The sequence below is a fragment of the Geospiza fortis genome, unplaced genomic scaffold (assembly GCF_000277835.1).
Source record: "Geospiza fortis unplaced genomic scaffold, GeoFor_1.0 scaffold318, whole genome shotgun sequence".
In the NCBI taxonomy this organism is placed as follows: Eukaryota; Metazoa; Chordata; class Aves; order Passeriformes; family Thraupidae; genus Geospiza; species Geospiza fortis.
Window position 1 is genome coordinate 719,109 of NW_005054371.1, and position 16,371 is coordinate 735,479.

The 16,371-nt window shown below is 43.3% G+C and overlaps 2 protein-coding genes across 2 annotated transcripts in view; both read right to left on the reverse strand.

Moving 5' to 3' along the window:
* Positions 1-4,086, reverse strand: part of FAM124B (family with sequence similarity 124 member B) — an 11,249-nt gene extending 7,163 nt beyond the window's left edge. Inside the window, exons 1-3 of the mRNA XM_031060028.1 lie at positions 4,006-4,086; positions 1,785-3,081; positions 26-331 (exon numbers count right to left, since the gene is read on the reverse strand). Coding sequence (XP_030915888.1) covers positions 26-331; positions 1,785-2,504 — 1,026 coding nt within the window. The 5' untranslated portion in view covers positions 2,505-3,081; positions 4,006-4,086. The remainder of the gene's footprint in view (positions 1-25; positions 332-1,784; positions 3,082-4,005) is intronic.
* Positions 4,087-11,857: 7,771 nt separating this feature from the next.
* Positions 11,858-16,371, reverse strand: part of CUL3 (cullin 3) — a 36,593-nt gene continuing 32,079 nt past the window's right edge. Inside the window, exons 13-15 of the mRNA XM_005424657.2 lie at positions 13,852-14,038; positions 12,975-13,120; positions 11,858-12,338 (exon numbers count right to left, since the gene is read on the reverse strand). Of these exons, the coding sequence (XP_005424714.1) occupies positions 12,207-12,338; positions 12,975-13,120; positions 13,852-14,038 (465 nt within the window). The 3' untranslated portion in view covers positions 11,858-12,206. The remainder of the gene's footprint in view (positions 12,339-12,974; positions 13,121-13,851; positions 14,039-16,371) is intronic.

The window sequence follows — 16,371 nt, forward strand, 5'->3', positions numbered from 1 at the left end:
CGTGGGCGGGAGCAGCCCGCAGCGCCCTGCCCGCCTGCCCGCGCAGCGACCGCGCTGCCCAGCCCTGCTGCGGTGCTGCCGCACCGGGAGCGGTGAGCAGGGGCCTCTGGAGGTCACTGCCCGCCCGCCCAGAGCCGAGGGATGCTTCACTTGGGGCAGATTTGGTTTTACCCTTCGGAGCCCTGGCCTCCTGGCTCCTCCGCCCAGGATCACCCTGTTTTACAGCGAGAGGGGCTGGCACACAGTCCTGCGGGATTCCTCCACTGCCTGTACTGTCACGCTGCTGGGAAAGCCCGATGTTTGTTTCGAGGGTCCTGGAGCTGCTTTGAACCTGTTGAAAATTAGAGAGAACCTGGTTATCACGCATTTCTAGCTTGACTAATGATGATGCTCTCTCCCAGCCCCGCCGTGCTGGGGTCACCTGCAGCCTGACTCAGCACACTGGGGAACTCCCTGCCGAAGGAGGCTCTGGATACAAAAAATCCACATGGAAAGGAGAGCCACTGCCCGTTACCACAAGGGGCTTCAGGGGAGAGTGACAGCTCCATGTGGAGTCTGTGAGCCGAGCCTGGGATTTAGTTTGCAATATGGCAGGAGGTAAATGCAGGTACTCAAAAGAAAGATTTACAGTATGGGCTGAAGAGTTGCAGAACAAAGCACTAGGCTGTCAACCTGCTGTCTGGAGATTGGACACAAGATACAGCCTCAAGTTCAAGTGCATTGCACCTTCCTTTGCAAGGAGCATAGTGCAGCATGGTCACATCCCAAAAAAGCTTCCAAATTTCCTGCCAGTGAATTCATGTACATCTGTCAGCTCAAAGACCTTGTATCTACAGCAGGAAGAGCCACAGAGTAATTTAGGAAGGGACCTCTGGAGCTCACCTGGCCCAGTCCCCTGCTCCAGGTAGGACCAACTTCAAAGCTATGTGAAGATACCCAGGGCCTTTACCACTCCAAGAGGGTGAAAACCAGTTTATAAATCAATATTGAATGAGGTAGCAAGGGCTGCCCTAGGATTAATGTTCAGAGCAGCACAAAAATAGGCTGAACCAAGTAATTAACTTTACCTCTAACAGAGGACTTCGGGGAGGAAAAAGCCAGGGCAAATAATTTAAAATCCAAATTACAAGAAAAAATAACCAGAGGTGGGAGAGGTTATTAGAATGGAAAGAAAGCACACTGAGCCAAACTTCCATTCTACTCACATGTGTAATTCTCACTACATATGATCTCAGCACAGACTTTGTCTTTTTTTTTTTTTTTAATTTGTATTCATATAACCTCTATACGCACACTTCAACAGAAAAGGCAGAGATTTTCTAGGACACAACTCTTTGTCACTTTTACCCAACTGCAACTCACTTGTGATCTCACAACCTTAATTGCAGGCAGTGCTGTATCAACATTACACTTACAAAACTTCTGGTTTTGGATGCCAAAAATCTGCTTTGAAAAACATTTACATGGCAATGATTTATCAGAAAAAGATTAGGCTGCTACAATCATTTTTTTGAGGCAGAGGAGGGAAGATGTTAAGCTAGTGTGCCCTAGAAAACATCAATAATCCGCATTTTAGGCAAGCAGTAATGATGTTAATTTAACTGTATAAAAACATTCCAAGGATCAGTGCTTATATTTATCAACAGCATCGCAGCACCGGCAGACACCGATTACTGCATTCACAAATCCAAAAGAAAACATGAACAAACAAAATCATAATTTCCATTTGGAACTAGTCCTGCTTCCCTTGGAAACGAGCAGATAAAAGAGCCCCACAGACGTACCTTGAGCAGAATTGTATTTCCTTCATAGTCCTGCGTTTGCCACCTGGTGCTGCTGATGGGCACGCAGGGGTTGGGCAGGAGGGGCACCAGCTGCCCGATCTCCTGCACCTTGAACTGCAGGGCCGCCGAGTCGGGGGGCTCAGCCACCACGCCGATGGGCAGCTGCTTCAGGCACAGCTGCACGGCCACGTGTGGGCTGGAGTGCAGCACAAACACACACACAGTGCCCTTCTGCACAGTGCCTTCCTTCTGCAGGATCAGCTCGTAGAGCCTCACCGCATCCTCGTAGTTGTCGAAGCTGCAGTGCAGGGTGACGCGCAGGATCTCGGGGCCGCGGCGCACCCGCCTGATGCCCCACACGGGCAGCTGCTCCTCCAGCCCGTAGAAATCCTGCTGGGATGGGGCACAGTGGGAATTGGCAAACTGGGCACGCTGGTACTGCCAGGGAGGGCGCTGGAACTGCTCGTGCACCTGGAAGATCCGTTCTTCTCCCAAGTCCTCGTGCAGGAAAAGGAGGATGGATATTCCAGGAAAGCTGCAGCTCCTCCTGCGGTATCTCTCGTAGTATCTCAGCGGAGGAATTCGCTCAGACACCAGGAAAAGGCGAATGTCCAGGCAGAGCCACTCCAGAAGCCGATCCAGAGTTTGCTGCAGAGGGAATGAGCGTCCCAAATGGGTGAGGAGATGCACAGTCATCAGAGACTCTGCTCCTTCATCCATCGCAAACACTCCAGGCAAAAAATCAAACCAGACAAATTGGTGCCTTCCTTTTACTCTGCCTCAGGAACACAAGGGTGGACTCTGAGCCTTGAAGAGAATGAGTCTGGACTCCTACAGGCTTTGCAGTAACCACATGAAACACGTGTGTAAGCACAGTGTGCCCCAGAGGGGCCAGGTGCGGAGTGACAAGTCTTTAAGCGAGCGGTCCCAGGTCACATCCCAGCGGAGCTCGGCTCAAGGCTCCCAGCTCTGGAGCTCTGAGCACTGAGCACCTGCTATCCAAGTGTCCAGGAGCAGCACTGCATCCTCCTGCTCCTGCCGTTCAGAACACAGGACGGCAGTCACAAGCAGAGATTTTCCAGGCTGAGGTGATGCCCACTTGTCTCCCGGCAGTGGAAGTGGCCGCTCCGGACCCAGCCCAGTCCCACTGGTGCAATCACTGCCTTTTGCAAAGCCCATGTGGCACTCATGGCTGAAACCCTCAGCAAATTTCCTTGTAGTCAGCAGGCTGGCTTTGGCTCATTGTAAAAAGCCTGTGATCTCTGTGAGTCCCACCCTTCTGGGGCACACAGATAAGCTGTTCTTTGAAAACAAGGAAGGAAAACAAAATAACAAAAGAAAAAACCCAACCGTGTGAATATAACAGATAACAATAAGGGCAGATATAAATCAGGAAAGAGGAGCTTTGGGAAAAAGCCTAGACTCCCAGTTACACCCTTCACAACACAGGTAACTTCCTGCCTAACTGGAAACCAGGTCCTGGGTTATTATACACAGCCCATAAAAGCTGGGCACCAGGCTTCCCATTTTCAGTGCCCTCTTTGCTTCTTTTTCCTCCTTTACCTTTTTTTCATGAGATACCCAAGTAATCAGCAGCCTTAATCCAAGTCCAAGGGGTTTTTTCTTGCTCCTTGGGTTTACATACTGGTTCTTAGCTTACTGCATAAGCTACCATAGGAATGCTGAAAACACACTGCTTTCCAGGTCTCTTTTAGTGTGGAAAATAAATCAGACTGTCCCCTCATCTCCCTATTTGCCAGCCCAGCAGCATCACAATACAGGTCAAGCCAAACCCACTTCCCACACAGAGCTGCCCCCACTGTAGCCAGTGTTTAATCAAACCTGGGGCACTCTGGTGATCTGTCCAGCTCCATCTAATTAAGGGCAGCACATCTCTCTCTGCTGACATGCCAACTTCCCTTTCAAACAGCCAAGCACACAAAGCAGTGGTTCATTGTTAAGAAATTCCAGAATTAATAAGTCAATTAATTATTCAAAATCCTGAACTATTTTTTTTTAGTATGACCCTAACTTTATATTCAATAAGTAAAATCTTCAAGGTCTAAAGGTATAAGCAGGAGTGCCTTGGTTTCCTTTAGGGATATCTCTCTCACTGGTAGAAACACACATTAATGCTTTAAAAGCTATGCTGACACCTATGTACAATAAAAATTAAAAAAGACTGTCTAGAAAATGAGGAAAAAGATTATTTTGCACCCACCTGCAACACTTCGAGCAAGTAACTGCTGCTGGGAGGGAGACAAAACCAAAATCCAGCCTTCAGACAATTGCAGGAAGAGAGTGAAGAGTGCAAGTGCTCAAAACATTAAAATGCTCTAGATGAGCTCTGAACAACACAATTTCACTAAAATATGGAAAAGGAAATGATTCATCAACTCCTTGCCACAGGGCAGGGGCAGGCAGTCATCTGCCTTCCTGCCTGTGAAGAACAGGGGAATTTGCCTGTACAGGAAAACACTGAAACACAAAAAAACCCTGAAGAAAGTAAATTCATCAGGCCTTGGGTTGTGGCTGGAAGCTGCTCCCATGAGCAGGGTCCCCTATTCCCACCCCAGGTGAAGATCCTCAGGCTGCTACAGCACCACAGGCCCACTGCCCCCTCCCTGTGAGCAGGACCCGCACTCCTGCCCTGCAAACTCCCTCCCTCTCAGGGCACTGAGGAGGAGCAAGGGCAGGCTCTCCTCGTGCAGAGCCATCACTGCTGCCTTGGCAGTGCTCAGCCCCAGCCCTGCTCCAGTCTGCTGGATAAAATCTGGCGGGTAGCTGCAGCCCTGGGATGAGGGTGACAGAGGACAGGGGATGAGAATTCTTGCAGAGCAGCTGTGGACAGCAAGGGCTGGCTAGGGAATGATGCAATAACCTCGGCCCTCTCCAGCTCCTGCTGTGGCCAGGGGGAGCCAAATTGTTTTCCAGATGGGTAGGTGCCTCCCACAGAGGCTGCTGAAGGTATGCAGCATCTCTCCTGTTTCTGCAATAGCAAAAAACCTGAGCCTTACTCACAAAAAAGGCTAAATCTTCAATCCTCCACTATGTGTTTCTTCTGTGCTTGCTGGGGTGACACAGGGAAACAATCTCAGCTCTGAAACTCTGCCTGATGAAGCTGCCTGGAGAACAGTTTTAGGGCTGGTTCTCAGCTCCCCAGCAGCTCTGGGTCAGGAGCACCCACCAATCCTCCTGCAAGGAGCACGAGAGGAGCTGAAGCTCAGCCTTTGCCTGACCCTGTCCCTCAGAGGGGGGCAGCCCCACCACCCAGCTAAACCCTCCTGTTCTCTTCCCCTTGCTCTGACAACTCAATATCCTTGGGGAAGGGCTCAAACCAGGCTCCTCAGCCTCAGAGAAGGGTATCTTCATACCGTCCCTTTGTGTCCAACCTAGTGCCCCCAAGCCTTGGGACAAAGCCAGGGTGCAATGGCCCTGACTGCTGCAGCTGCTGAGCTAAGAGCCTTCATCCACTGCCGGGCTCAGGGGAACAGGGATGGCTGCCACCAGAGCAGTGCTGGCTTTTGCTGGGTCATCTAAGAACAGCAAAGTGCTGATTTCACTCTGATCCCTGAATGGAATGAGTCCTTGCCTTCCTCTCTGCCTCCCCTTCCCCCAGCTTCCCAGTCTGGCTGCCAAACAGAAAAGCACATTTTTCACAGTGACCTACTGAACACGCCAAGAAAGATTTCTTCAAGAGATTAGAAAAGTAACAGTTCAATGGTAGGTGAAAAGTGGCTTTGCTGAGGGGAGGAGGGGCGAACAATTCTGATATGGGACTCCAAAAAATTGGGGCCCCATTCCCACCTGGCAGTGACTGGTGACACAGCAGAACATACAGGAAGCTGCTGGGGCACTCCAGCTGTGTGTAAGAGCAGGACAAATATGAACTGGCACTAATGCAGACACTGGTAAGCCCTGCATAAATTAAAGTCCAAACATAAACAACTAATAAACACTTTATGGTATGAAACCTCGGAGAATACTGTCTGCTGTAAGCCTAAAATTCTACAGTGGAAAGCCTTTTAATTAATTTAATTAAAAATTCCTTTTCATAATCAATTCCTGAGTTGTGCCTAGTCCTCTGCACTGTTCCAAAGGGCAAAGAGCCCTTTGCTCCAGCCGACACCACCAAAACTGATGATGCATCACAGGATTTAATAAGTTCAGAGCAACATCTGTAAGGAAGGTCCTTTACAAAGATTATTAGAACGTAATTAACTGGAGAAAGAGACTGGGTATGTATTACCTAAGCACCTTGGGAGAAGGCCTCATTAAATACATGACTCAGGCTTCCTAATTTCTTTTAAAAACTTTCTTTTTTTTTGTTTTACACCAATCTCAAGCTCTGCCTATAACAAGGACAAAACTACTAAATTAACCTGCTAGATGACAGTTATATACAGCATACACAGTACTGGGATAAAATCAAGATTAAGGCCGTACTTGAATACAAAAGTCTTTTCAGAGATTTTCCCTGGCTTCAAACCCTGTGACTCCAATCCATCACCACTTTGGAGGAACTAAAGACCCAATGACCAAAAGACCAAAACCCATCTAACCTACTGCATTTATTTAGGTAGCCTTCTTTCCCAAGCTATTCTTATTTCGTCTTTTTAGCCAGCTATCAGAAAGTAGTGATCCAGCAAGGGCCTGTCAGCAGGTGATGCAGGCTTTGGGGCAAGGGCAAGGCTGAAAGCAGCACTGAGACACAGAGGTGAGCTTCCCAATAGTAACAAATATGCTGTGGGAAGGCACTGCATGGCCTTGGCTGGTTGTCATACTCAACTCTCACCAGGTTATGTGTCCTCAGCCAGTTACAGGGCACTTGCAGACAGTTCCATTTTTCCTCAGTTTGTCTAAAATATTTTTTAAAAAACCCAAGACACTCCATGCACCCAAACCACGACCCACTAAACGTAATAAGGCTGTTGGAGGTTATAGCAAAAACAAGTATTTGTAACAAAGATCAGAGGAGGGGTCAGGTTGGAAGGGACCTCCATGGGGCATCTGGTCCAACCTCCCTGTTCAGGCAGGGTCAGCCCAGAGCACATGGCATAGGATTGGGCCCAGATGGTTCTGGAATATCTCCAGTGAGGGGAGACTCCACACTCTCTCTGGGCAACCTGATCCAATGAAGTTCTTCCTCACATTCAGGTACAACTTCCTGGGCATCAGTTTCTGCCATTGCCTCTTGTCCTATTGCTTCACACCACATAGCACAGCCTGGTCCATTGTCTCAACACCCTCCCTTCAGTCCCTTATAGACATTGGTTTGATCCCCTCTCAGCGTTCCTGAGACTGAACAAGCCCAACTCTCTCAGCTTTTCCTGTGGTGTCCTGACTTTGAAGAGCCAGCATTTAGCACTGACCCAAGATGGCATCTCCAGGATCCCTCTGCCACATCCCCAGTGTCACCCTTCCACAGGTCAGAGTGCGACAAGGGGGAGGTCAGCCTGCTACATGTGAATTTAAGTGCCCAGCTCCAGGGACTCATTTCTGAGAGATTTAACCCAGCAATGTTTATATTCATTACCCCTCAATTAGAAATCTTCCAGAAAAAGAAACGGGCAGATCTGAACAAACCCAAGCCTTGCAGGGCCCAGTGAAGTGTTTGTTTGATCAGCTCACATTTGGCATTGTTGAAGGGCACTCAGAGCAGAATTCTTGGAAGGGCAGCAGCAGCCCGGGTGTGACTGCTCCCTGCCGAGTGCTAATAAGAGCGAGTCCCCAGGAGGTGCTGACCCCGCCAGCCAGGCCAGCTCCAGCTCCAGGAACAAGTCAGACCCACGCACTGTGAAGCCTTCTAATTACTCCCTTTCCTGAAGACAGCCTTCCTGAGATACAGAATAATACATCCAAACTTCGAATTAAAAGAGCCTTGGCCTGGATACCACATTATTCTGGAATTGCAGATTTGCATAATTAAGTTGATACCAAATGCTGTGACAGACAAGCTGCAGGAGATTATTAGCCTCATCTTTAGCAGAATTTCAAAAGAAGCAAAATCCAAACAGCCAACAAATATTAGCAGAAGTGGCTGTCAAGGTCTAGGAAACTCAGACTTTACTGGGATTTGGGGCATGTTCTGGTAACTTTGCAAAGGAAAATCTGCACATGAACTCAAAAGCCATTGTAAGGCACCACCAGGCTCTAATGTAGCATCACTCTGAGGTTCCAGGACTTATTGTGAATTTTTCCTCCCAAAACCAGAACTGCTAAAATGAATGCTATTCATAAACAGAGGCTGGAAGTTGCACCTTCTGGTAGATGCCCCCTTTCTCCCTCCAGTTTTACTCAGGCAAACAGGAGCTGTGGCTCTCCAGACAACTTCCTTGTCCTGCCTACAGCTAGTCCAGGTGAGCAGGTCCAGGACTGGGGAGGTGAAACAGGCCTTTCCCTCCCGGGCAGCAATTTGGTTCTTGTTTTAGCCCAAACGGCTGCTGAGAGCAGGCAGACTGTCAGGCTGGCTCCAGACCCAGGCAGATACTGATGTGAGGTATTAAATTAATATTAAATGCAGTTTGGGGGCACAGTCTACGAACACTTCCCTGCACAGCAAAGGACAGAAAAGTGAGTGAACTATTGTCCTGTACCTTTATCCAGCTTTCAGATGGATATGCAAGTTCTGCATCTTACAGTCTTTTCAAATGAACATTCCAGAGGACCAAGGAACCATTAAACTCACACTTCAAACTGAGCACAATGGTTATTACATTTACTGTCCAAGCTATCAAAATTAGAGTTTCAACAGAAATTCACCTTTGTCCCAGACACATACAAGATGATGCCAGCTGTGCACATTATTTAGTCCAGTTCTAGGCTGTCAAACCAACCCTTGCTCTAAAGGGCTCCATGGAATGGGGAGCTCAGGATCAGATTGCAGCTCCCCCTAAGCACCACGAGGAACAAAGCAGAGCCAAAGGGATGGATTGAGCTACAGAGGTTCTGGCCAGTTTTGGCCATGCAGAGGCCAGAAGTAGTTCCAGTTTTTGGTACTTCTGAAAAGACTGGAACCCCATCTCTGTGCAAGCTTATCCCAACTCTGCATTATGAAAGGCTCTATTACCATATGTATATATATGTAAGTGCCACCTATCAGGTAGTACACAATTTGATAGCAATACATGTGAATAAAAATACTTCAGCCATCCAGCATATTTAGTGCAAAGCTTCTGCTTCCACAGGGTGAGGGAAAGTAAACCTGACACCAGTGGCTGATTCTAAACGAGCGGTGGCAAGTAGAACAAATTGTGTTACACTGGAAGCTTCGGGGTCAACAGAGCTAAGTTTATCTTTGGAAAAAGAGGAAAGACATTGCATTCAGGAGTACTTTAACATCACAGACTTGGGCTGCTTGGCATTCATGTATTCTGTGAATTGCCAGTGGGGAAACTGTATTGATTAATTCCAGGGGACACAAAGAGTAAACTAAGGCTGTAAAGGTAGTGAACAGTGAAAAGAACAAGAACTGCACCAGGGATCCATAGGATCATCACATTTGTTATGATGGTAAATGAAGAATACTCTAAATCCTTTTAAATAAACTCACGTACAGGGAAAGTACATGCCTACACATCTTCAAGCAGCTATAAAACTCAAACCCTACTTTTAATTTTAAAAATTCCAAAGATTTAAACTCCATGTTTATGAAGTCTTGTTACTGCATTCAGCTGCACATTAATGCAAAGAAACCAAACTTATTAACAATTGCACTCATACATGTAACTACAATCCTACTAATGAAATTTTAACCAAATCACGAAGAAGCTTTAGGTAGAAATTAAGAAGGAACTGAAATTAGATAAGGCTTAGCAGAATTCTACTAAAGAATGTAAATGAAATCCCACTAAGATACAAACATGTAAACATCAAACTCACCTTAAGCACAGTCCAAATGACGACTTCTTGTCACTTACTGGAACTTTCACATTTTTCAGTCCTCCACCTCATGTTCAATGGTAAAGGGCATATTTTTGAAATCTGACTTCAGCAGAAGTCTCTTCCTGAAGAGTGTCTTCAAAACTCTATTAAAATGGAAACTATGCTCTTAATATTTTTTACTGAAAACAGCCATCACCACCTGCTGTTCTTCTGGCAAACACTCTTGCCCACACAGCTTTTAAAAAGACACTCTTCAACACCTAATTATACAGTCATTCACACAACATTCAGCCTCAGCCTCCCAAAAGTCACCAGAAGTAGGAAACTTCAGCTGATGTACAACAGAAGTACAGAGGCAATACACAGCACAAAGACCTCCTGTCCCAAATCACAACACTCAAGTCTCTGTAAACTTCATAGGGAAAAGGACTTGAACCCATTCTTCCCTGCAAAGCACATAGGAAAACATTAACATGCAATATCACAACATTGATGCTAATAAAGAGTCAGTTATACATAAAACAAAACCTTCATACTGATACATGGAAGAGTGATTTACATTTTGAGGAAGATGTTTCTGATGACTTCAAACAAAATCAAAACCCCAGATCAGCTCCCTGTGTTTAGTACTGTTGTACTGGCTAAATGACCACATCTCTACTGAAGATTTGCATACCCTGAGCAGAGACAGAGGTGTTTTAGTTACAGCCAGCAAACACCTTTTCAATAGGGCCAATGGCCCAGCTCTTTTCTTTTGGGGCTAAATTCCTGATGAACAAGGGCAAGAAAGTTCTTCAGCCACCACCTTCTTCTGCTGATTCAAAAACTACTCTTTGTGTGTGTGTGTGTGTAGGTGTGTTGGGGGTGTGCAGTAAACTTAAAGCTTCATAAAAAAAGCTTCCAAACAGTCAAGCTAAAATATCATCCTAATTCCAGTCCCTCTCTTTAGAAGAAATATCCTACTCTTGAACAACAGCCAGGACTTGTACCATAACAGGCTGGAGAGGGGTAAAATTGTGGACACATTGTGAAAAACACTCTCCAGCCACACTGGAATGTTGCATCAGCACCATGCACTTGTTTAGCACAGCCCATCAAGAACTGCTCTGGCAGATGCTCTACAACCAAGCTTTTCTTTTTGCTTCATTTCCAGCTCTTAATATTGGAAAGCCCATCCCAAGTATATTTTTCAAGATCTATGGGTGAAAGTAATGTGAACCAAGACAAAAAATACTGTTTTGAATTAAAGCAGAAAAATAGTTATGGCTGGGAAAGCACAGAATTTGTGCATTGGAATGTCAGAAATACGGTTTAATAAAAACTGCAGTACAATGCACACTCAAAAATTTCTAACTGTGAGAGAAGAATGATGCCACCAAACTGCTATTTTTAATCTATTTTTGCAGCATACTGTCAAGAAGAAAAAAAGTTTCAGGGTAAGAACTAAAAATTTCATTACAGTAACAATTTTTTATTGCATGTTTAAAATGCATTTTTAAAAACAAATAGTGCACGCTGGCTTCACTTTCATCTCCTGAAATATGCATTTATGATGGGAAGCCCTGGGGCTACAGCTCCATCTATGATGTTTATTAACAAAATATAATCCCAGTACATCCCCAGGGGACAGTATTTAGTTCCAAAGATTGTCAACCCTGTACTCTAACACACTTGAATTAGTTGTTTGTGTACACTAAATCCATTTATTTTAAATTTATTTTGTCTACATTTAGTGAAATAAAAACATCGCCCTGTACAATCCACCATCAGCAGTGAGTACAACAGCAAAAATTATTATACAGTTTATACACTGAAATCTTGTCCTTTTTCCTATAAAGAAACCAGAAAAAACCTAATCAATATAGAGTTTAATTTAGAAGAACTCAAATTACAGAAGGGAAAGCCAAAATTATTATGGTCTTTTCTGAGCCCCCAGAAGTTCCTGATTCATGTTGTTGGAACAGTGAGTGCAGCTGGAAGAGTGAAGCATGCTCAAGTTGTCTTCTTGGGTCTTCAAAAAATTAGCAAGTAATTAAATTAAACATGTCTAGTTAAAAAAAAACATTTGAAGCAGAGCAAGGTAAGTGGGAATTTTGCCTTACCACTTGTGGTTTCTTTTAAACCCAACTTACACAATGCGCGAAGTGCTAAGCAACACTACAGAAACACATTTACATCAACACTGAAGATCTGGGGAAATGAAATTCCAACAAATTTATTTTTTTAAATGAGCTGTATTTTCTAAAGTCATTTTTATTTCTCTGTTTTCATACAGTATTGAAAACAAACGCGGCACATTCACATTTTCCCGAAGAATTGTAAGGATGATCTCTACAGGGATAACGTTGAAAAGCCTGAAGCTCAATTAATTCATGTCAAAAACTCTCAAAAGGAGTAAAAGGCTTGATCTGAATGGTCTAGAACATGTACTGTAATTTAATAGAGAAGATGGTTGTCTTAATATTAATGATTTAAAAGAACTTCCCAGTTCATGCGAAGAGTATAGTCCAAGAATAAATCAAATTTTCTGAACGCATTTTATGCTACGTAAGTGTATACTTTGCGATCCTCAGGTGTTCGTGCCAAATATTCTCTCTCAATAAGTCCTTCAATACGTTTTTTAATAACAACTGGACTTGGTAAGAATCGAGCCTTCAGCTGCTGAGTTACCTAAAACAAAATAAACCCAACAATATAAAATCACAGCGCAAGGAAGATCTTGATGTACCCTAACAGAACACAACAACCAGAAAAATGTATTAAGACAGAGATGGTGACAACTACAGAGCATAAAAAGCAGCTTGCAGACTTCTGACAGTCCCTCCACTTGCTTGCTCATGTTGGGGTATGATTCAAAGCTCCACAGAGGCAAAGTCACAACCTGAGAATGCTCCCAGTTTCACAGCTCTAAGGCGGTTCAGGAGTGCAAAATGTGTCATGTCCTGGAGTGTGTGAGCTTAGCAGTGAAGAGCAGTAGGACTGCTTCTCTGCTAAGAGCTCAAATCTCTCTAACCTGGACCCAACTGTCAGTAACAAGATCAAAGGCAAAAATAATGTAAAGCGTGCTGGTTTGCTTTTCAAGCAATTTAACAACATAACAGCACTAAAAGTAGGAAGGAAAATTAGATACACCCATGAGTACATCCTAAAGTGACGGGTAAGGATTTAGGTGTCTTCAGACAGGCATGGAGAAAAGAAAGGATGGGTTAAATACAGCATCTCTCAAAAGCCTTTCAGAATCATGTTAGTAAGAGCTGTGTAACTTTAATGAGATAACAGCAAAAGCAAAACTCAGTACCAGCATACCTCTGCTACTAGCACATTGTGTTGCATCTTCTTTCTAGATTTCATTATCCGAACTATAGCAGCTTCTATCTCATGTTTTCTGTCATCATCTACTTTCTGCCTTGTTTCTTTCCTTTCTGGATCAGATTCTCCTTGTTTGGCAGCAACTTAAAAAAATAGAGAATGTAAATTATGTTAGCAAAATTAAAATGTGTTTCATTGTGTGATAGATTCACTATTTATTTCATCTAGACATCAAGTTATATTTTCCTGAGTTTTGACATTTTCAAAGTTGATTTTTTTTCACATGAAAAGCAGCCACAAGAACATACTAACACTTTCTGGCATATTTTGATAGCAACTGACAAGATAACAAACTGTTATTTAATTATGACTATGGTAAAATTTGAACAGTACTCAAATCTGCTTACAGGCACAAGCACCAGCACTTCTATAAGCTACTGAAGTGGTTATTATACACTCAGCTTCCCTTATTTGTTAAACCCAAATCACTGCCCAAAACCATTATAAGCTACCTGGTACTTGAAAATGGCTGTTGTATCATGGGCTAAAAACATCACTCATTTCACTGCAGTACAGCAACTTATGAGGCAATTTTCCTATTTCTGAATCAATCAGTAGCATATTTTTCATTTTATTATTTAATTTGAATTCTATTTTTCTTTCAGTATTTCCTGTAAGAGATAATTACAAATTTTGTAAAGTAAAAGGCTTAACTGACTTCCACACCGTTCTTGGCATTTGAATGTTCATTTTGATGCAACTAATCACCAAGAAAAAAAAATTCTCCTTTTACCTCCATGGACATCAATCCTGCAAAAGATAATTTGAAGTTTTAAGGCAGACTGCAAGAGAGTAGAATATAAAGCTGACTTACCCGTCTGAATCTTGACTCTGTGTAGTTTAGATGTGAACTGATCATTCACTGTGAATATATGACCATTTTCTATTTCTTTTGACTTGGGCTCTTTTGTGAGGACACGTTGTGTTGGTTTGCCACACGCAAGGGACTGTAGGGCTCTGACCAGTTCTCTTTCAGGGATATCAGTTTCTTGCTGAATTTCCTAAAGAAGAATACTTTGTTAGCTTATGGCTGTGGCATAAGTATTGTGGGTTGCACACAACATCAGGGATTGCTTAAAGTAATACTGTGACAGTTGTGGCACTGGACAGGTCAGAACTCATTCAGCAGCAAGGTCTCAGTGGGTACTGTGCAAAATGATCCACCTGGGTCAGCACTCAGTGAATTCTGCCACATGAACAGTCACCATGAGCTGAAGGAGAAGAATGAATAACCAGCTGTTCCATTTCCCTGCAATTTCTGAGAGGACTGAAAGGATTTGTTAACTGTTTCCAGGGTTTGTTGAGCAGGGTGAAACCAAATCTTCTGACTAACTCAGTGATAGAAAACACCCATGATGTTCATGACCATTCCTGACCAAGAGCTGCACAAAGACTTTTGTGTTCAGCCACGCTGTTAAGAAGATCTTTATAAATGGAGCAAACAATGTCTGCTTTCACATACAAATACTCCAGATCATCATACCTCCCTTCTGAATAGCTCCAACAATTTATTTACAGCCCAGATGCCTTTGGCTAGGACTTCTCCAGGTGAAATACAAAAAGAGCCCATTATAGTGCAGCAAATATATGATTTTGGAAGAAGACTTTGTAAAATATGTACATAACCTGGTGTACCTCTGTCAGTGCTCTCAAGAGTCAGCTGAGAGATGGATGTTAGGCAAGTCAACAGTGGTCATGAGCTAGTAAATAAATTACACTGGATGCAGAACGATGCCTTAATATGCTCTAGGAGAAGGCCAGCTATGCTGCTCTCTCAGACCTGATGTGTTTACTGAGTTCTCTTCAGTAGAAGTTCATTTCTTCTAATCTCTTTTCTTCCTATTTCTAGCCTGAGGAAACTGCAGACACTTCTGATTTCACATTCCTATTCAGACTCTTAAGGGACTTGTAGAAGCTAAAGAGAAAAAACAACCCTTGCAGACATGCAGCTGTCCCCAAGAGCTATCCCTTTCTCAGCTTCCCCAACTTTGGTTCCAAGGGCATTATTAAGCCCTTACCTGTCCCCATAAATTCCTGATTCTCATGGCACGCAAGTCCATGTGATGACCTTAGCTTAAAAACAGCAATAACAACTCCAAGTGATCAAAATGCTAAGATCTGTAAAGAACTATAAACAACTTGTTAAAAGTTTTTTAAAGATTGACCAGAAAAATCAAACTAAATTCTATTGAATAATGTTATTTCTTGAGTATACTCAGTTATTTCTTAAATCAACCCAGAAAAAACAGCCATTTTTCTGTCTTCAAGCACCACTGACAACATACAATAAAAATGATTTGGATGTAGTGGCTTTGACTCAGACTTCTATCAAGAATCAGACTGCACCTCATGCACAGCACCTCACTACCAGCTCTCTGTGATGCCAAGGCTCAGACAAAATAGACATTATTTTTCAACTTGACCCAACACTACACAGAATGGTGACTTTACGTGAAGCCATACAAAACTGTTTTTGACATAAGGTCAAGTAAACTGGAATGAGGTAAAAAGAATAAAATCACCCAGTCAAAAATTTTTAAAAATCAGGGGTTTTGGTACCTTCTGCTTATAGATGATTAGGAAATACTAAAATGTTCCTAAGAGTATTCTTAGCATAATGCATTCAGAAATACTTATACCATTTGAAGTTGTGAATATCCACATATTTTAACTATTTCCTAGTATCAAATTGTTTCTTCCCAAGTTGCTCATAGAAAGTTACTATTTCTTCCCTTGCTGCTTTCTCTCAAACACAGTTGTCACCTTCACACATTCTTTTTCAGATTCAGTACAAAGTAGTATTAAAAAAAACTCCCAAGCAGCTATAATCCTTTACATGGTCACAACAAAAAAACCTTACTGAAATGGACTGATCAGCATAAAATTTACCAAACCAAGAGAAGGAGAAAAATTTTAGAGCTTGGATAATAAAAAACCTTCAAGGCTACAAACCAAACCCAGCTTATTAATGATGTAATGCCAGTGACATGCAGGCTCCCAAACTTTGATTTTTGACCAACAATTAAAATTAATCTTTTCAAAACTACATCAGTTCTCCAAGGCCATATATACATACTCTGCTTTTAACAAAAGTGAAACAAAGAGCAAAAGGGAATTTGAGGGGGTTTCATGCTACCCATCCTTACATAAAGCACTATTTGCTGTTGTACTTCACACTGCAGCTGAGCCATGAACACACTTAAACTATTTCACTTTTAGAATTTATAACCCACCATTAAAGTAAGGACCACAAAGAATTGCACTGCAATATGCTGCCTCAGAAGGAGCCAAAAATTTCAAGCTGAATAAAAAAAAAAGCAGCTATGAATGTAAA